This window comes from Artemia sp. Qi Xiang Cuo, chromosome 18 (assembly GCF_049724085.1).
Source record: "Artemia sp. Qi Xiang Cuo chromosome 18, ASM4972408v1, whole genome shotgun sequence".
Taxonomy (NCBI): Eukaryota; Metazoa; Arthropoda; class Branchiopoda; order Anostraca; family Artemiidae; genus Artemia; species Artemia sp. Qi Xiang Cuo.
This window is the reverse complement of record NC_142811.1, coordinates 61759615-61781829: the sequence shown is the minus strand read 5'-3', so window position 1 is coordinate 61781829 and position 22215 is coordinate 61759615. Positions and strand designations below refer to the sequence as shown.

At 36.5% G+C, this 22215-nt stretch overlaps 2 protein-coding genes across 7 annotated transcripts in view; one reads left to right on the top strand and one right to left on the bottom strand.

Annotated features, from left to right (window-relative positions):
• Positions 1-10127, top strand: part of LOC148941749 (sal-like protein 1) — a 54744-nt gene extending 44617 nt beyond the window's left edge. For all 3 annotated transcript variants that reach the window (XM_089104061.1, XM_089104060.1, XM_089104059.1), the window contains one exon: positions 9523-10127. In XM_089104061.1, coding sequence (XP_088960187.1) covers positions 9523-10037 — 515 coding nt within the window. In that variant the 3' untranslated portion in view covers positions 10038-10127. The remainder of the gene's footprint in view (positions 1-9522) is intronic.
• Positions 1-22215, bottom strand: part of LOC148941748 (uncharacterized) — a 285992-nt gene that overhangs the window by 130983 nt on the left and 132794 nt on the right. The gene's annotated exons all lie outside the window — the stretch shown is intronic.

The window sequence follows — 22215 nt, the reverse complement described above, 5'->3', positions numbered from 1 at the left end:
CAGTGCCGGTAAAATAAATTTTAAATCATAATTGGAATTATGAATAAAAACAGGGATAAAAAACTGCTGGCTAACATTTAAATTACACGATTGATGCGCACCCCCCCGAAAATTACTACCTCCCGAGGATAGTTCCTGCCACCACGGGTCATGGGCGCTAACTTTCCCCCGCCCCCCCTGTTTCCCTTTAGTCCCCTGATCCCCCTCCTCTTCAAACTCCCCCTTACAAACCCAACATATTTTTTGATTTTTAATCGCGAGACGATACTCTGCAGACAGCACCATTGGATAATGGGTATTTCTCAAACGTGAAATAGCACCATTAGCCGTGCCAATCAGTTAAGTCAATGCCTTGTCCATGCACTCCCGCTCATCCAATGTTTCAACTATTTCTCACAACCGCATGGTGTTAGAATTGTCTCTTTGCGCGTGGGCGTAGGACACTGCAATAGCCTGATGTTCTTTGACTCGGTTGGGACATTGGGGGTTGTTCACCTCCACCAGCTTAGCTTCACAATCCAAAGATATTTTTTTGCACTGGAGAAGGTTGTTTTGAAAATTTTTGAAACGTAGAATGGTCCTATCCCCTGAAACCGTTTCCACTGTTTGGTAGCCGTGTCGGCTACAATGCTTCATGTGACCCCGTAGTTTTATATCACTACGGACTTGTGAGAGGCATTTTGGACAGTAGAAACGTACCCCTCGATCCCTACCACCACTCAGAAGTCTAGTCCTGTCAGTGATAGGATTAAAATGACCGATTGTTTTCGGTTGACTAGGTGGCGTGTATAGCATCCAAACCCAGTGTTTAACCAACTCAAATGAGGGTCCCCTTACTGGGTAGACCACCCCCTTCTTTTTAGAGCGAGTTCCATCTTCAAATTCTGTTTCGTATTGTACCACAGTAACGCCGATATTTAAATGGGCATTAGTCCTTTCAAACATATCAATGTCTTGAAGCGTCACTGGATATTTTCCCTCTAAGCAAGAAAAATCTACAATGGGAAAACTGGACCCCTCCTTCCCATGTATAGCCCAGTGATCTAAATTCTTCTTGGTAGCGTCCCGAGTTAGAGGCTCTAATGCTGATATGAGGAAAGCATATCTGAAACACTTTTGACTTGTTTCAAAACAGATCTTCTGGACACCACGACAACCTACTAGATCTGGATTATATTTTAAAACTGTATCCCTTTCCCCACTCCCCCCACTTAAAATAAAATCTTTATTGAATTTACAAATATTAACGCTTAAATTTTAAACAACTAAAAATACTGACCCACTACCATTTTCATTATATTTATCAAGAGTCGTTATAATTTGATCGACCCAATCCGTGAAATCACCCTCAAAATTTTCTAAATTTGAATAAACCAAACGCATTTCGGAATGTATAAAATGATAGTAAACTTCGCTTTTCCCCTCATTCAAATAAAAAACTTTTAAAACAATTGAGACCTTAATTGAATCCTTACCTCCCCACAACTGATTTTGATTTTTCAGTAGGGCACGAATTTTTTCTACATCGGCATGCACACGCTCTACAGGGTCCTAAACAAATTTTCCACACACAAGCGAATTAAAAGGGTCACCGAACATTGCAGTGAAAACAACTATATGATTTAAAATTCTGTTGGACAGCTGAAAGTCTGGGAGAGTTGTACCCCCTCCCCCTTTTGTATATTACCCCCTCCCCCAAGCTGTTCAACAATATCTGGCGAATGCTCCACTTCAGTTGTTCGAAGTGGAGTCGTGTGGGTTTCGGGGGTTGGTGGGTTGCCGGTTAATTACCGGGCAAAATAGTCTAAAATTTTAAAAGTGTTTTGACTTAGCAAAGGTAAGTCCCCCTGTTCAACAATGCTATTATCTAAATTAGTTAAAAAATCATCTAGAAACTCATCAATATTATCTGGAATTTGATGTAAATCATCCCATAGTGACTTGTTGGGGAGCTCCACATGTGCATCTTCTTCTCCCTCTCCAACTGACGAGCAGGGGGGAGATGGAGAGTATGGAACCAGGAAAACCTATAAATGAAAAATAACTTATTTTCAATGTGTTCAAATCACTCCTACTGCTTTAAAAATTTGGATTATTATTGCTTAATAACATTTAATTAATTCAACTGAAAGTTCCAACTTAAGATATGAAATAGAAGGCGACAATTTGTTCGTTTATTTTCAAAGTGTTCAATTTTTTTTTCGCGGCACTTTCCCACAGTGCACCCCTGTGGCGCTTCCCGGACCATCCGTGGCGCTTTTCGGAGCCACAGCGCATCCCTGTGGCACTCCCCTGACCCGTGGCGCCGCCCCCAACGCGGCCCTGACTCGTGGCGCACCCCTGTGGCGCTTCCCTGACCCGTGACGCATCCCCCCCCGGCACTTCCCTAACCTTGCCCCCACAGCACTCCCCGGACCCATCGGCTCCGTGGCTCCATGGCCATTTACATAATGCCCGCCAAAAGTTGAAATATTTTTTCTAATTCCAATACAGGTTCAGTAAACACATGAGTTGTAAATTATGGTGGTTAGATGAACGAGTTTGAACTTCAAAATGTTGAGAATTGTTAAGTCACTTTCCCCATACACTTCTTATGCATTAAACCGCTATGTTTTGACATAAAGCACCCCAGCGCGAGGTTATAAATAATTTTGGCATCTCCTTTCCCTGTTTTACATTAGCGGTTTTTAGTCAATCAAGGTTTCAATGGCCTTTGAGTAATTCTGTGTTTTCTGAAATAGCGTATAACAAATTGTCTGCAAAATTAATTTTTTAGTACATTGGTGTTCTTTTATTCTATGTAAGAGTTAAACAAGACACGATAGAAATATTCAGTGTAATTTAGAACGAAAATGTATGTCAGATTTGATAATCTCTCTCACAATTAGATGAAAAAGAGCATTCACGGAGTTTCAAATGGTGAGCATTAATTGAAATTACCCATGAAAAATATTCGCTTATGCGATAACAGCGATGAAATAGCAACAGAGAAAATAGCAAAGATTAGAAAAAATAGCATTTTGAGTTTCAAAGGCAGTGATTATTAATAGAAATTACCTAAAAATATTCGCTTATGAAATATCGAAGCGTTAGCAAAGATTAGAAAAAGAGTGGTTTCTTAGCAAAAAATTACATTTAAATATGTAATATGGGGTTAATATCTCACAGAGATAAGTTTATATTGAGTTTGAAAACATTGGAAGAAATAGAAAGGTAGGAAAAAATACTTACATTTGCATAATCCCTCTGAGCTTGGGTGCCGGATGGTCCAGGTAACGCGTGTTGGAGGGTGGACGGGGCGGCGTCGCTATGTTCTTGTGCGACTGGGCCGGGTCCAGGTAACGTGTGTTGGAGGGTGGTCGGGGTGGCGTCGCTATGTTCTTGCGCGACTGGGCCGGCTATTTCACAATCTTGCATAGCTTCGGTAGGGTTGCTAGCCGTCCACTCTCTCTTTAACTTAAACCCAGGCTGCATTGGGGCTGGCACTGATGGGGCTGTCTTGTCATCTCTGGCTTTCTTAGCGGGCGGCGGTGCCATACATTCTTCATAATTGGCCTTAAAAAGAAGGGAAAAAGTTAGTATTGAAATAATTTGCCCCCTTTTTTACAGAAAGAAAGTTAGTACCTATAATTTTGTTTAGTTTATCACTAAGAAAGCACAACGTAAAAAATTTCGTGAAATGGACTAATTGCATCCTTTTTTGAATCTGAGAATTACGACTCACTGAGCCATTCAAAAGCCGGCCTAGTTTGTATATTTTACCCTACCTCCAGAAAAAAAACACCCCGAGGAAAATAACCCCCCCGGAAAATATCCCTGAGAAAAGACATGGAAAAATACCCCCTCCGTCCCCCGAAAGATATGGTAAAAATGCTATTCACTTTACGCATAATAAAGCAATGTATCTTTTTCTTAAACTCACCCCCCTTACTTTTCACGCGAAGAAACAGTTTGTTTTCACCTTACAATGATGGCGATAGAATTGAGGCATGGCCCCCCTGCCCCAAACGCCAATGTCCTAAATATTTTGTTAGATCTTAATTTGAAAATAACGAGATTTCACTGGTTCTCCAAAAAGAGATTGTATATGCCTGCGCTTAATAAATTGCAATTGTCTGCATGAAACCGCTTTAATTTGACAGGAGAAAAACATCCCATTTTGATCTGAGAAGCCTTTTACAGGAAGTGCTTTAAAAGGGGTGACAGCTAATTTTAGCCACACACTGGAGTCTTGTGTCAAAACAGAACGGTATTTTCACTAAAAATTGACAGAAGTCAGCGGTCACTTTAGCTGGAAATATCGATAAAAAGAGTATTATTTCTCTTGCAAGAATTAAAGTCGTAAGGAGTGGGGGGTTTAGATGGTTAAACAGAGCATATTTTATAGTCTTCTAACGACTATAAAGATAGCATAGTGGAGTTTGTATTAGAGTGGGAGGCGGGGGGAGGGGGGGGGATTTAGCTGGAAAGATAGAGGGACGCAATGGATCAAAATGGTATTTCTTTTTGCGAGAATTTGGGGTTGTAAGACAATGGGGGAATGGATGGGGATATTGTTAGACCCTAATTTGAAAATAACTTGTTTCTCTACTTCCACGCAGGTTGTTTAGGTCTTAGCTTAATTATTGCATCATTGTGTTTTAATTTGACGGAAGAATAGTTCCGTTGACCACGTTTGTAAGCTGGAAATGGTGATAGCTAATTATAGGCCTTGCACCAGAGAGCATTGTGTCAAAACCAGAGCAAGCTAATAAAAACAGAGCTATGGATGTCTCAGAGAAAATATTAAAATTGAGAAAAGTCAAACTTTAAAGAAAAGAGAATTATTTCTTTTTGCGAGAATTTGGGGTTGTAAAACAATGGTGGGGGGGGGTTAGGTTTTGAGGGTAAAAGAATATATTTTATGTTTTCCATTGATTATAATGATGTTTGTATGGTTTGGGGGGGGGGGGGATTTGGGGTAAAGGAATATATTTACGTTTTAGCTGAATATACTGGAGGATGTCCAAGGAAAATTCGTTTGAAAATAAAAAATGTACTTACATGGTAAATTGAAGTTGCCAAGGCTTCAAGTTCATCAAATTTATCCATTGTTGTTTACACAGCGTCAAAATACTTTCTGATAATTGAATCACATTGCATGTCCGTTATATACGAAATCTCAAGGGTGAATTGTTATGTAACGGGGAAAATCATATGTAAGCAGGTCTCTGATTGGCTGAGAAGGAGGATGTATCCGGCTCGCTGATTGGCTGAGAAGGAAACACATGATCTAACTGTTTCCGGGAAAGTCATAACATTTTGGCTCGAGAGCAACAACAACAAATACTATTTCTGGACACCATGACATTCGCCTCGAGCATATACATGACCAAAACAACAACAAATACTATTTCTGGATCATAACATTCGCTGAGAGCGTGCACTTACAACAACAACAAATACTATTTCTGGACACCATGACATTTGCGATCGATTACGCAATCAATTTCTCGGAAATTCACTTCCCCCTCGAGTCCTAGATCAATAACATTGTTCCCGTTAGAATTCAATGCGCATGTGCAACCTTCGTCCCGGAGCTATTACACATAGAAACATCAAATAAATCGACCTTGGAAAAAGAGGTCATTGACCCCATTAACCACGTGTTCTCCCTAATGACTCTATGCCCATATATGGACCATAAACCACGTGGTCCTGTTTGTGCTGGTACCCCCTCCTCTACTAGTCTGTTGCTCTTTTGTGCTGTTGGAATCTGTTGTCTATTATTTTTTTTTTTTTTTTGGGGGGGGGGTATCTACCTCAATCTTTCTGAAAGAACAAGGTGCTCCATTTGCGTCACTTTGTTTTTTGGAACTACATCCTTGCCTGAATTTACTGAATATACTTTTCGTCAAAGGTATATACATTTTTCTAGAAATTTTTTCATATCACTCTTAATTTCATGTTTTTTAGAAGTTGAGAGTGCTTTACCAAGTGACATTAAGAAGCATGCTGACAGTTCAGACCCTTTTTTGTTTCCCAAACTTGAAGATGGCCTGATGAGTACTTTTCCCAGTATTTCGGTACCATTTAATCTTGAACCTGACTCCCAAGAATTGGGCTCCACATCTATTACTGATCAAGGTAAACAATTTAGAGTTGGACACTACTCACAGTATACTCTGATTAGGATATTCAAAAGCTTGGTGCTTCCAATTTTACATACTTTTAAAGGGATAAAAAAGGAGAAAAAAAGGCAAAAATATTTCCGTCAGTGGACACTTAAAGTTAAATGCTAAGGGAGACTGGGAATTTCTGCAGCAAATAGAGCCCCATTACTAGACCTGGTAGATTCTTACTATTCATTATCAACCATGGTCGTGTCTAGAGGGAAGAGAACACAAGGTTTTAAACCTCCTCCCAAAATATTTCTTGGATTCGTAAAATGGTCTTAAAATGCAGGTAAAAACAATCAACTACCCCATTCCCAAAAATTATTTTAGTAGCTTTTCTCGATCGAAATAATTTTGGTATCATCCCTCCTAACAGAATCCCTGAATATACGCTAGTATTAAACCATTTATTTAGTTCCCAAAATTAAGGAAAATGGTTATAATTTTTCTCATTCATCATACCATCATACCATTTTCCGCGTTCCACCTCCATTGAAAGGATCAACTGAATGGTTCTAGGCGTTTACCCCCCGTCTCCGATAAAAATGCCCCCCGTAGAAAATAAGGCCTTCCAAATTTGAGAATTTTATTTGAGTTTTGTTTTTTTATTTTCTGTAGGGAGAAGGAATTTTGGTACTTGTGTATTATACGCAACTCACTCAAGTTTGCGCTCTGTAAAACTCAAGAACAAACCGGTTTCTTCGTTAGTTTCTTTCAGCATACCGCGAGACAGGACAGATATGTGACAGAATAGATGAAAAAATATAATTTGGGCTATATATTTACACACAAGGGGGGAGGGTAAATTATTTTGAAACTTTGAAGTTAGAAAACAATTCTTACTTAATAATATACAGAATAATTGTACCTAATACATTTTGAATGCAGACCAGCTGTTCTTTACTGGTCTTTTTAATTTTTTTTCCCCAATCATTACAGAGGTAGACCGGCAGTTCAACCAGAAATCCTCACCATGTTGCCACTTGGAATGAAACCAATGTTGGAACCGACTGTAATAAACCCTGCAACCAAAAGCAAGGGAACCACACTCCTCCCCTGTGTATTTCATAGGTTTTGATATAATGACAAAATGAAATTTTTTTATAGATTATTTCATAGGTTTTAATATAATGGCACTGGACTGGTCAATCCCTGGTTCAAGACTTAAAATATATATCGGAATTTTCTGTTGATTTAGGAGTCTAGCTATACGAAATAGCATTTTTAAAGAAAAATCTTCCAAAGATTCAATTAATACTTTGCATTGTGTATTCAACAGGCTCGTTAACTTTTCTGAAGATTATTATATCTTGACCTGTTGAATTCTAATTTGTATGGGGTTGATTATACAAAATTCCTTGATCTTCTTCACTATTGAAAGTATTTATGGTTTTAACCTTTTTTTTATAAATAAGCTCTTATAGATATGATTTTATCGATTTACTTCTTTTTTTTCAAAAACTGTGATATAACAAAACATTAATTAATTAGTTTTGTTTCGTTAAAAGTCTTATTATGGTGCGGAAGATCAGATGAAAGTTCGCTGCTGTGGAATTGAAAGTTTATTCTTTAGGGAAAAATCTGTTGCTGTTTTTTGCTGTTGGAATCTGTTTTCTATTTTTTGGGGGGATCTCTACGTAGAGCTTTCTTAAAGAACAAGATTTTCCATTTGTGTCACTTTTTTTTGGAACTACATCCATGTCTGAATTAACGTAATAATCTTTTTGTCCTATGTATGTACATTTTTGTCGAAATTGTTTCATATACCTCTTAATTTTATGTTTTTAGAAGTTGATGGTGCTTTACCAAGTGATATTCAGAAGCATGCTGACAGTTCAGACCCATTTTTGTCTCCCAAACTTTTGGGAAACTTTTAAACAAGTTTGACAAACTTTTTAAACAAACTTTGAAATTTTTTAAACAAGCAAGTCTTCGTATAGTATCCACCTCCAATGAGGGGATCAACTGAATAGCTTTGAAATCAAGAAAGTTGAAATTTAATGAAAAAAAAATGGAATGAAATAACTTGTCAAATAATTTAGTTCTGGATAGAACCAAGTTTCTTGTACAGCTTTCTTATCAAAATACCGTCAGCAAGACGGGCGCCCAAAATAAAATGTAGACAATTTCTCTGGAAAAAATCTAACAAATCCTCCTCAGTCTTTCATACCACCATATTTCAGAACCATACTCGACCACTGTTTGTACTCTAGCCTCCAATATTCTAATCTTTGTTTGCAGACATATTTTCTTCTTTTTTCCGAAAAAATTTGTTTTTGTAAAAACACCCTAGGTATTGGCTATTCTACTTTAATATATTCATTGCATCCACCATCTTTATTAATGATAACCATGCTTGAGCCATACATGACGATTTATATTAAAGCAGGCTCCCAAAGTCTTATCATTTTATTGCTATTTCAATTCCAATTTCTAAAAAATTAAGCTACTTGCTAGGATTTCCAGGAGATTTTGCTAGAAATAGCCCTAATAGAGATAATCGGAAAATAATTTGCGGAATCTTACCAAGCTCATGGGAAATTGACCCGACGGTTAGTTCAAAGCTCTTGGTGAAATATCCAGGGCAAATCTTTTGCAGGGTTGGAATCATCCATGGGAAAAATTCTCAAAAAGGTTATTTTCTGCGAGACCACACTATCTCGTGACGGTGGGTATTTTAGGATTTTTTTTTCAACGGAGGTATATTGTCTCTTTTTAGGAAGTCTCTATATTGTCTTTCGTATAGGAAGGTTTCAACGGAGGAAGGAGGTATATTGTCTGGCATTAATTGAAATTTTTCAGATCAACAAACGATCTGAAATTAAAAAAAAAAATTAACTGAAAGTTAGAAGTAACATTGAAACTTAGAGTGAACAGATAATATTTCATGTATAAGGGGCACTGTCCCCTCTTCAATCCCTAACTCTTTACGCTGAAGTTTGACTTTCCACCCCCCAATCCTTTAAGAACGGCTGGTTCCTGGAACAGAAGTGCCGCTTAATTTGAATAAAAACCTTTCTAGGCACTAAAAATTTTAGCGTAAAAACCCAATTATTGAATAGGGGACAGTTCCCCCCCCCCCCTATACGCTATAATTTATGCTCGTTTTAAGCTTTACTATTAGCCCGTACTTTCAGTTGATATCTTAAGCAACGTGCGGAGAACAAATGACGGAGAACAGATCCCGCCATTTTTCAATGAATGTATAACATCGGTCGCCAACTTTTAGAGATTCATGGACCACTAAATGTGTCATTTATTTTTGTTGTGACCACTAGTATTGATTGGGAAAAAAAGGTGCTGTAAACACATCCATTCATGATTTATATAATTATTATATATATTTAATCTTATATCTTACTTTTAGAAGTAATGAGTTCAACTATCAACAGCATTAATGGTGTAATTCAACCGAAGCTCTGGCGTTGTAACTCCTGCGGAAAGACAGAGAAATCATTTCTAATACTGGATCTTCATATAAACACTGGTTGTGAAGAACTTTCGCCAATAGAGTGCGACGTCTGTCCTTCTGTGTTTCGAGATTATAGAAGTTTTGTAGCTCATTTTATGGAGCATCAAATGGGGGAAACAAGAAGATGTCCAATTTGTTTTCACGACAATATTGATAACATGAAAGAACATTTAATTTTACAGGGTCATTTTTCACAAAACGAGTCTGCAACAGTATTACGGGGTGGCACCTCCCAAGCTACTACGCAGGAATTGTCCACAACCATCAGCTTAAATTCATTTAATTTGAATTCTAGAGTAACACGTCAGAACAAAACCTTCCATTGTGGTATATGCAAGAAAACCTTTGCTCATATGTCATATTTGACTAGACATAAACGAGTGCATACAGGGGAAAAACCCTTCCAATGAAATATATGTAAGAAAAACTTTTCTAATTCAAGTAATTTGATTAGTCATAAACGAGTGCATACAGGTGAAAAACCCTTCCAGTGTGATGTTTGTAAGAAAACCTTTGTTGGGTTGACAGATTTGAATAAACATAAACGAGTACATTCTGGTGAAAGACTCTTTCAGTATTATATTTGTAAGAAAACTTTTACTCAGTTGGCTCATTTGAGTACACATAAACATGTGCATTCAGCTGAAAAACCCTTTCAATGTAACATGTGCAAGAAATCTTTTACTTAGATGGCATACTTGAATATACATAATCGGGTACATGCAGGTGAAAAACCCTTCCAGTGTGATATATGTGAGAAAAGGCTTTCTTGTTCAAGCGCTTTTATTAGTCATAAACGAGTGAATACAAGGGAAAAACATTTCCAGTGTGATATATGTAAGAAAAAATTTTCTGACCCAAGCAATTTGATTAGTCATAAACGAGTCCATACAGGTGAAAAACCCTTCCAGTGTAATATATGTGGAAAAACCCTTTCTTGTTCAAGCGCTTTGATTATTCATAAACGAGTGCATACCGGTGAAAAACCTTTCCAGTGTGATAAATGTGAGAAAACTTTTACTCGGTCGCCTAATTTGAGTATACATAAACGAGTGCACACAGGTGAAAAACCCTTCCAATGTAATATATGTGAGAAAACCTTTGCTCAGTTGGCACATTTGACTATACATAAACGAGTGCATAGAGGTGATAAACCCTTTTAGTGTAATATATATAAGAAAAATCAAGCTCTTTGAATAAGCTCCAATGATGGCTTACAGATGAAAAATCTTTTTAATTTTATGTATATAAGCCCTTAAAACACTTTAAATTTTATGTTTATAATTTTTTGTATATAAAAAGATTTCCTTTCCACTTGTCAACATGAAATCTTTATACATACAAAGAATGAATACTCTGTATTCTTTCAACAAGACAAATCAATTTATACGAGTGAAACAGCCTTTCAAATATTATAGATTACATATTAGGTTCTGTTAGAAACATGATGAATTTTATTTGCTTTTTCTTCTCGTCTTTTCGCCTTGTTTTACGACTGAAAAATTCAGTTGCAACTTTCGTGATTTTTTTTTGGGGGGGGGGGATAAGCATACAGTTTTTCAATCCTTTTATTTCACCTCTGCAGGGGCTTAGGATTTAGAAATGATTTTTTCCATTGTTGAACATTTGAAACTGCCAGTAATTTTAAGTATACCTTATATTTGCAAGGAATAGCAAATAGTAATACCTAGCTCGTTAATTTGTTGGAGAATATTGTTTTCCATTACAGACAAAGCCTTGAGACTAACTATTTTTAGATTAGTTCTAACAGGGCATTCCAGGGATTGAGTCTAGAACTGACATTGATGTTTGCTAGTATGTATATTTTAGGTATTTTGGACTTACCTCAGAAACCAAGAGAGATTCTAGCTATGTTTAAGCGTAAAAAGAGTTTACAAATTTTTGTTTTTTGAGAGTTATTATTATCAGAATATAGGCACTGTGGTGAAGCGGAATGATCTAACTTTGCCAGTTAGATCACTGACTCTAGGGACCAAAAGAAAGTACTCAATGTGAAACAGTTGCTCCATTTGGGGATTAGTATAATTTTCATTTGTTTTACCAAAAGACATTTTTGAAGAAAAAGAACAAAAATTGGCAGTAAAAGTATTAAACCCTATCATCAACCATAAGAAGAGTTAATAAATATTTTAGTACCAGTAACAACATTAACACAGGCTGCATATCAGTCGCTGTAGATTCTGAATTGTTAAAATGTTCTTTTTCGGGACTATTATTTGGCTGGGCTGACAGCGCATTTCTTTCTCAAGATTCTTATATGGTAAACTTTATATCAGCTTAAAGAGATGTGCTCCCCTCCCCCACCCCCCCAAAAAAAATTTTTCTTTTTTAGAAAAACTCATAAAAATACAAATAGTGACTAGGAAATGAGATACAACATTAAAGGGGATAAGGCAAGTTCCCCCCCCCCTATTTGGTCATTGAACAAATGGTTTGTTTGCCACATTAATTTTGTCGAATCTTGCGAAAAATCTCAGTTGACTAGAAAATGTGCACTGTCAATTTTGTCTATAGTATTAAAAAAAATAGTTAGTTTATTTGTGTGTTTTCATCAAGTACCTTCACGCTACTGCAACTTTCAGGGAGGTACATACCAGAAGGAGTGTCCTGGATGAAAAGGATAGCAGAATCAAGGAATTTCTGTAACTTTTGACAGTCCCAGAGTTTTAAAATTATTTTTAAGAAGTTTAATTTTCTTGAATTTGGAATGAATGAGAACAAGAAAGTAATGCTCGGGAACAAGAAAAAACTTGATCGCGAAAATTTATTTACGCGTCACTATGGCTATCTGTCTTAGTACTGCCCTAGAATGGATGGATGGATGATAGGCTATCTATCAACAAGTGAAATGACATCATTTTTATACAATCCCAAAGAAAGGGTTATGCCAGATTTGCCCCTCATTCACTCAGACTATCTGTCTGGGCTTTTTCTCCAATTTAGCCATGGCCAGATGACAACTTGATTTTAATTCAAAATTAGACTTAAACATAAGTTAGACTGACAATTATGATATTAAAACCCACAACAATGACAGGGGCCAAGCGCGGCTATTAAACGTTGACTTTTAGAATGTTTGCAGCTGACATAATGTGAGTTTTTGAGAAGAATTGTCAAGGAAATGGCAAGGTATTTGTTTGACGGACTATTGCTAGTCTTCATATACGATGATCATGATAAAATTTATTTTTATAATTAACTAGTTTATACTTGTTCATCTTAATTTTATAATTATTTTTGGGAGTAAGTGCTAATTAGAAAACAATTAAGTATTTTGTTTTTAAAATTTGTGAGCTATTTAGTGCCCTTTTTTTTAAAATTACAACTTGGAAAATGGTCCCTAATTATAGAACTCTTTTCTGTAAATATACCTAAGGAATCGAGCCTTTATACGCTACATCCTTTGTCATATAAATGAAGATGCACGAACAGTTTCATAAGCCTTTCTTGTGATGCTTCTTATCGTAACCAACATGTGAAGCAAAACTCGAGCAACAGACCACATTGAAATAAGAAATTCTTGAATGTCTTCTTGTATGAACGATTCAGAAAAACAGAGCTACTGACAGTGAAACAAAAACTTTAAATTGGCTTGAATATAACGATGATGAGGAAGAAAAAAAAATTTTTATTCTTTAATTTATTACGAATAAACTATTAATAAACATCCTTTACATTATGTATAACAATCCTAAAGTGTGCTGAAGCACCTTCCTATTGTTTTTTTGTTCTTCTGAAGGGCACTCCATCCGGTTAGTCTCTGAATTTGTCCCAGTTCAACACAGAAACGGGGCCGCAATTGATGATAAGAATAGAGATAAAGAGAGATAGGCACAACATTTTCAGAATCTGTTAAGCCGCTATTGAGTTACAGGGAAGGATATAGAAAAGAATGTAAAGATGTTTGACACTTTGAATGTGATTGAAAATTTATTTTGGTAGGACTAATTAGTGTCAGTGCAAAAATTGTCAAAAGAGAATGAGGCCTCTGGTGTTGATAGAGTAATAAATGAGTTTTATAAATATGGTAATTTTTTGGTAATAGATAAGCTACTGAAGATTATGAGTATGATTTTTCAAAAAAGAAGAAGTACCTAACGATTTTAGGAAAACTTTAATTAGTCCCTGTATAAGAAAGGTGATAAGAGTGATTACAAAATTTTTAGATTGGCCTGTTTTCTTTAGGAAGCAAATTACTTTGGATATTGTTCTTGTCTGCCAGCCGCAAAGTAGGTCGTCTCCAAATGGGGTAAGAGGATGTCGCAAGGAAAGATATAAAGAAAATAGGAACTTCTGGAGAGGGTGGCTTTAAATTGATTAGGATGGAGGAGGGGAGTATGTAGACGTTTTTAGCTCAGGTGGCTTTCTGCTGTTGTGAGTTCTTAGTAACAGTAATAGAGGGTACTGACCTTTAATAATCTTTCTGTCGTGAGCATTGACATAAGTTTTAAATCCTAGAAATCAGAAAAGTGTTGATACAGTAGAATGGCAATTCCTTCCTAGGGCACAATGTTGCCCTGGATTAATTTATAAAAATTTTGTTGAGTTTCAGGAGAATTTCAACCCTATAGCCATACCCATCCCATATAGATGAGTTTATACTTTTATAGCCTATTCTACAATCTTGTAATAATTCTTAAGTGGATAGATCAACTAAATTTAGTCGTTTACGACAAGTGGACTTACCATTCTGGAAAAATTTGCGGATGTTCATTGTATGTAAAACACTATGAAACTTTTTCATCACTTTTTTCAATAAATCTGTTTGAAACACTGCAAGGATAGTTTGAAATTTAGATAAATATCAAAATTTGTTTCAGCTATGGGTGACTTTTTTCAAGTCAGAGACGAAAGGTGTTTACCCATTGTATCTTATGCAAAGAATCATGATAGTGTCCAATGAAAGGTGAACCTAAAAGTTAAAATACTTAGCGTGAATTAGGCTTAGAAGTCATAAATAAATAATTTCTGAGACCACACAGGCTAATCATGAAGAAACATAAAATCGCAAAGAAAAGAGGACAATAAACAGCCAGTGAAAAAATTTAAAAATTATGCAAATATTTCGGTCAAGACCTCCGCTTGACCGTCCTCAGTGCAGAACAAAACTGATAAAAATTTAAAAAAAAAGACACAAAACTATAATAGGATGACCCTTTTTGATTAACGGTGAAAGAGTACCTGAATAAGAAATACAAGCCTAATAGTTACCTTTATTTAGCACATTCTGCTTTTCTAGGTAGACTCCCACCATCTCTGCAGCAGTTTTTCTTTCTGTCAGGCTCAGGTAGGTACTCTTCTTTTTTACGTAGCTCTTATCGCAGGTTCATTTTACCTAAGCGTTCATCGACAGCAGGTCAGAGGTCTCTTGTTTATCAATCTATTTTACTATGGAACTCCATCCCTCCTGATGTCCCTCTATCTCTTTCTGCAAAGGCACTTTCTCGCTGGGTTTTTCCATTATATTATTTATCCCCTTTTTTATTCATTTTTTGCATTCTATCCAAATTTATGTTTTTTTTTTTTCATTAATTATATTTAAAATAATTATCCTATTTTCTCCTATTATTTATACTGTTTTAATAAATGTATATTATTTTATTTTTTTTTTTTTTTTTTTTTTTTTTTTTTTTTTTTTTTTTTTTTTTTAGTGCTTTATAATAGTGTCTTATTTATTTTGTTGGCCCTGTACAAGCTTAGCTTCTTGGGCGTGTTTAAATTTTTAAGTTTGTAATTGTATTGTTTTTTTTTAGTATTAATAAATTGATTGATTGATTGATTGATTGAATAGCATTTCGCAATTTCATCTTACGCAACCACTCTTAAGCCTAATCGCTTTTCTGGTAGACTATTATCACAGATTCTATTTGATTGCACAACATAATTTTGTGGATGTATGTAAAAACGATCAGAATGAATAATGTCATCATAAATGGGACCTTAGAAAAGTTTTTGCAACGCCTCTATTGAGGGCTACCTTTCCGTAAATGTGCCTTTTTATCTCAACTGCCTCCATTGAAACTTGCATGAGACCTTTAACGGGGCAAATAATGAATGTTTTCTACAAATAGAAAACAAATTTCTACAAAATTTTCTACAAATTTCATCTTACGCAACCACTCTTAAGGCTAATCGCTTTTCAGGTAGATTATTATCACAGATTCTATTTGATTGCACAACATAATTTTGTGGATGTATGTAAAAACGATCAGAATGAATAAAGTCATCATAAATGGGACCTTAGAAAAGTTTTTGCAACGCCTCTATTGAGGGCTACCTTTCCGTAAATGTGCCTTTTTATCTCAACTGCCTCCATTGAAACTTGCATGAGACCTTTAACGGGGCAAATAATGAATGTTTTCTACAAATAGAAAACAAATTTCTACAAAATTTTCTACAAATTTCATCTTACGCAACCACTCTTAAGGCTAATCGCTTTTCAGGTAGATTATTATCACAGATTCTATTTGATTGCACAACATAATTTTGTGGATGTATGTAAAAACGATCAGAATGAATAATGTCATCATAAATGGGACCTTAGAAAAGTTTGCAACGCCTCTATTGAGGGCAAGCTTTCCGTAAATGTGCCTTTTTATCTCAACTGCCTCCATTGAAACTTGCATGAGACCTTTAACGGGGCAAATAATGAATGTTTTCTACAAATAGAAATAATGAAGGTTTCTATAAATAGAAAATTCAAGGCTAAGAGACTTATTGAAAATTAAAACTTCTGGAAAAGGAAGTTTGTGGTTGGTCTTCTAGTTCTAAAGTAAACTAGAGGTTAGAGTCTAAAGTGTTTAGATGAGTCAAGACGGAGTTAAGTTACTCCCCTCCATGATCTCACGCAGAAATAACATTATCCACAAACTGACCCCAGAACCGGGGTTTCAGAGGAAGCTTTTTCAAAGCAGAGGTTTCGACGAATTCCATATAAAAAGTTGCCAAAAATGGTGACAGAGGCTCGTACCCATTGGTAGATCAATCGACTAGGCCATGGAGCTACGCCAAAGGCCTTATATTTTTTATCCCGCCTAAGTTCAACATGTGTACGACAATCCACACCATTTAAGTTTTTTTGACAACACTTCCATTGCTGCCCCGTTAAAGGTCTCAAGCAAGTTTTCAGGGAGGCAGTTGAGATAAAAAAAAAAAAAAAGACATCCACCGAAAGATAGCTCTCAATAGAGACACTGGAGTAACTTTTCTAAGGTCCCAGTTATGATGAAATTGTTAGTTCTGATCGTTTTTACATCCGTCCATAAAATTTTCTTGTGCAATCAAATAGAATCTCTGACAATAATCTACCTGGAAAGCAATTAGCCTTTAAGAATGCTTTACGTAAGATGAAATTGTGAAATGCCATTTAGACTTGTTTTTTTCATTGAGTTACCCTTTCACCATTACTCAAAAAGGGTCAATCCTATTTGAGTTTTCTGTTTTTTTGTTTTTTTTATATATTTGTATCCGTTTTATTTTCCACTGAGGACGGTCAAGCGGCTGTCTTGACAGAAATATTTGCATATTTTTTCACTGGTTATTATAGTCAATATTTCGATAATTGAAGGACAGTTTAAATATACACGAAATGATAAAATAGCAAGCCGGTTGGCTTGTGAAATTAATCTATGTATAAACAGGAAAACAATTAGTGAGCTAGGATTGCCTGCCATTGAGAGCTAATAATTCTCTTTCTTGAATGGGGAGGGGGGTAATGAAATAGGAGTTGACAGAACATTATTTTGGGAGAAGGAGGGGGATTGATACATGAGACCTGAGAGACGGGGTCAAGTGAAATCTTGCTTCCCACTTTTCCGCCCTAATTGAAAGCTAAACTATTTGGCCATTATCAGACCTCTTTATATAAATTTATTTTAAAAAGTTTTTTAAAGAAAAGTAGAGCTCATTAAGCCAAAAACTAGCAGAGATAAAGTCAAATAATCTTCCAAGTGTAAAACTACCACAAATCATCATCAATAAATAAATGAAACTCAAAAGGAAGATAAATTACAATAAATGGCCGAGTCAAACTCAAAACGAGCAAAAGTTAATATGAGAAGGGCAGACAACCGCCTTCCCTTCTCTAGATCAGAACATAATTTGCACTTTACTGAAAAAAATGACCGTTGATAGCCAGTTTAACTAAGCTACAGATATTTATTCCCTAAAGTTTTCATAGTCTTTCATTTTTTAAAGTAAGAAAGTGATAAAATATGAAATGTATTTTGTTTAGACGTAATTATGGAAATGAGGGGCTTTAGGAGCGGGTGGTTGCCTTCCAATCCCTTTTGACTGTTAAAAAGGGCACTAGAACTTACAATTTCCAAGCCAATAAGGCACTTTTGATGTTTTACGACAACTTATATACAAAGTGCCCTGGTTTAAAAAATAAATAAAATCAATAGAAAATAAATTATGCCGACGTTGATCTTTACTTAGGAAGCGCTTTGCGCTGCCTAAGAAACCTCGAAATTATATCCAACAAGTCGGCTATAAACTCGTCGGCTGGGAGGATGATTGTCGTATTAGGCATCTCCGGCCAAAATTGAGTTATGAATGCCATCTAGTGTAAAATTTTGCTTAGAATCTGAATCTGCTTTTTGTTTTGCTCTACTGGCAACCGTTCCTGAGTAAAAGACCAAAAACCATTTGTCGTATCGGACATTATCGCTGATAATCCGCTAGCGAAATTGTCGTATTGGAAAATTGTCGTATCTGGCTGTTTTGCCGTCACGCACTTCAGAGAAGAAGAAAATGGCGCGTCCAAGGAAAAACTTGGCGAGGGATTTTGAAGCAATTTTTGATGAATTTGGCAGGTAAAGTGTCGATTTCTTCTAGGCCTCTGCACCCTATAGTATAGTATAGAGTAGGGTCTCTGCACCCTATAGTACAGGGGAGCTACACTGCACCTTTACCCAAGAGTATATCAAATAGGCTACCTGATTTGTTATGATTTTTGGTGCATATATAGTTTGATTTGGAAACAGCATTGAATTAGGAATATGGTTCTATTCCTAGATAACAGAATTGTCTTGTCTATTTACGCACATTATTGTACCACTGCACCATCTCATAATGCGATTTGCTAATTTGCAGAACTCAAAGGAAGTATCAAATTTTCTTGAACAAGTAGGCTAGCCTAGGCTATTTGATTAGGCTGAATATTTTAGCCATATGGATTGCTGAATGTTTTGAATGCATTGATAGTTAATAGTAGAGTCTAATGACAAATACACAATTTAGTTTAAGCATAGCCTAATTCTAGGCTAATTCTAGAAAATACTGCCCAATCTTAAACACATGATCCTATAGGCCTGGTAGGATACAAAACCACTCAAACATAAATAGATTCAATCCCAGACATGTGCTGTAAAGAATAAATAGGCTACTAGGGTTTGCTAACTTTTCTTTAAGCTTAATTTTCAGTATAAAAAAGTTTCTGAGATCAAATTGAGCTAATCCCAACAAGGTAATCTAAATCTATACATATGCAAGACTAAGAGCTTGCTTGGAAATATAGGCTCTATTTGAATCAAATTATGCTCGGTTGCTTGTCCAAAGTTAGTGATTATCCAAACACCAGGGGTGCTTGGATAATATACCCAGTTCTTCATCAGCAGCTGATGTGTATTACCAAATAAAGCTAGTTTAAAGAAAAATCAAACTGTTTTGTTAAGCCTAAAGGTGTATCTGGCTTTGTGGGTGAATAGACAAGGAAATAGAAAATCTAATGGTATATTTCCTTTTTTTCTTTATCTGATTTCTCCCCTTTAATAAATATTATAGCTAAAAATATGTTTTGCTATTACTAGGCCTAGACTAGTCTATCCTTACAAAGCCTATCTTTAGTCTACTGAAAATTTCATTTTCCTGACCTGCAGTTCTTCACTGAGCCCATCGCTGGAGTAACCACTATAATTTTTTTTTCTTTTACAGCTCTGACGAAGACCTTGAGAATTCTGACGAAGATTCGGAATATGCACCGAGTATTGCTGAGTGCTCATCAGCAAATGAACCGAGCATCATTTCTTACAAAGACGAGTCAAGCTTTGCTGATGCAGGTGAAAGAGTTCTTTCCGATTCCCCGTTGCCCTTGGTTTATGTTTCGACTGATTATGGACAAGCTAATCGGAATAATGAAACTAGTTATTTTGAAGATGTCGAGAGAGGTTCAAATTCTTTTACAGAGCCTGTAGCTGGAAATAGGAATGGCACAGAAGGCGTTGACCCTGGAAAAAAATCAACGAGAAAAAGATTGAGGAATGAAAGCGAATGGATAAAAACTAAGATCAAGACAGCAAATAATGATGGGACTGCCTACGTTAACCCCAAGACTAAGAAAACGCATAGCAGAGTCCGTTCTGTGCAGCCTTCAAAGTGTACTGAAGATTGCTTCTACGAATGTCACAAAATCCCACCCGAAAAAAGACAGAATGCTTTTGATAATTTCTGGAAATTGTCTGCTGAAATGAAGAAAATGTTTTATCTGAAAACCACAAAGTGCCTGCCTAAGAAGAAAAACAAAAAACAAGTGACAAGGAGGAAAAACACCTACCAGTATTTTGTTGTCATCAACGGAAAAGAAAGGCAGGTTTGCAGATCTTTTTATCTGACAACGTTCGACATAACCGAGAGGAGAGTGCACTACGCTCACGAGCAGAAGAATACCTGCGGAACGCCCACGCCTCCAAGGAAGAAGATCGCCAAAAACAAAACATCAGAGGAAGACATGGAGTTCATACGTAACCACATTAACTCCTTTCCAAAGATTGAGTCCCACTATCGAAGGGCTGAGACTTCCCAACAATATTTGGAGTCTAACTTGAACATGGCTCGGATGTATAGCTTATATTGTGAAAAGTGCGAAGATGAGGGCCGCAAGAGTGCCTCAGAAACTGTATACAGGAAAGTGTTCAATACGGAATTTAACTTGTCGTTCCACACACCAAAAAATGACCGGTGTGATTTGTGCGAAGAATTTGATGTTGCACGCAGGAATGGAACTACGGTATCTGACGAAAAACGAGCTATTTTTGAAAATCATAAAAGGTCAAAAGCAGAAACCAAAGTAGAAAGAGATATGGATAGATTGCTTACCAAGCCAGTCCTCTGTTTTGTTCTGGAAAATGTATTTGCATTGCCAAGAGGGAACGCATCTTGTTTCTTTTACAAAAGAAAGATCAATACTTATAACTTGACTGCTGTGCTGCATTACAAGGACAGTGCTGAACCAGATCCAAGTAAACAGACGAAAAAGGAGATCTATTGTGCTCTCTGGTCTGAGTTGATTGGAGGGCGGACCGGAAATGACATTGCAAGTGCAGTGGCGGCTATATTGTCAAAAGTCTTTTCAGGGCATCCAAATATCAAAGAGCTTATAACGTGGTCTGACTCCTGTGTCCCGCAAAATAGGAACAGTATCATGAGCTACCAAATGCAGGATACTTTGAAAAAGCTCCCCCATGTTCAGTCCATTACAATGAAGTTTTGCGAGCCAGGACACTCATCGATCCAAGAAGTGGACGCTGTCCATAGTGCCATCGAACATTACTTTGCTAAATTGGAAATTCATTCACCTCTGACCCTCACTCGACTTATGATTAAAGCTAGGAAAAAGGAACCGTACATTGTGATCCAAATGAAAAGATCTGACTTCTTAGATTTTCAGAGCTGCTCCAAAGAATACAAAGGATATTCGAAAGTTCCCTTCACAAAAGTCAAGGAACTGAGATTTGTTTCAACTGAGCACAAAAGAGTGTATTACAAGGAGAATTTTGGCTCTGCCTCACATGAACTGGTGAAGATTGCACCCGAGGCTGCAGTAGTTAAAAAAGGAAGGGGAGTCTCCAAAGTTACTGTGATTGAGGAGTTACTTGAGCCAGGCCCACTCCCTAGGCTCTCTTCCTTGCCTGAGGAAAAGATCAAGGACGTGAAAAGCCTCCTAAAGTTCATGCCGCTGGAGGACCAAGCATACTACAAAGCATTTTTCGATAAAACATAAAAAAGTAGGTCCAGTTTCGTTGGAACGATGTTTCTTTGTACCCGAAGTAGTGCTGAGTTTTTCTTATGCTTTTATATTCGAAATTGATTAAAATTTAAAGCTTGCAAAACTGAGGTCCTAAGAGATAAGACATTTACGCTGCTAGTTTTCAGAGCAAAATTGTCGTATTGGTTTTCCGTAAAAAGAAATTTCCGCGAGCGTTTTGTCGTATCTGTTTTTCAACAAGCAATATCTCAATATCCAGTTGCTCCAGGTGAACGAAATTTCAACCAGGTTGTAGCCCTTGAGTGCGACTACAGTCGAGATAAAAAAATCCCGGTTTCGTCATTAAATAAAAAAGATATCGCGTTTCAAACTTCAATCGCGTTTTTCTTGAAACTCGTCTCGAGTCAGATACGACAATCATCCTCCCAGCCGACGAACTGTCTATGTAGGAAAAATAAAAGGATAAAGAGAAAAGAGCAAAAGAATTAAAGAGTGAACTGGCTGGCTAGTGAAACAAATATTTATATAAAAAAAGTAAAGTAGCTAGCAATTTTTTTAAGGGTTTGACGAGTTAGAAGAAT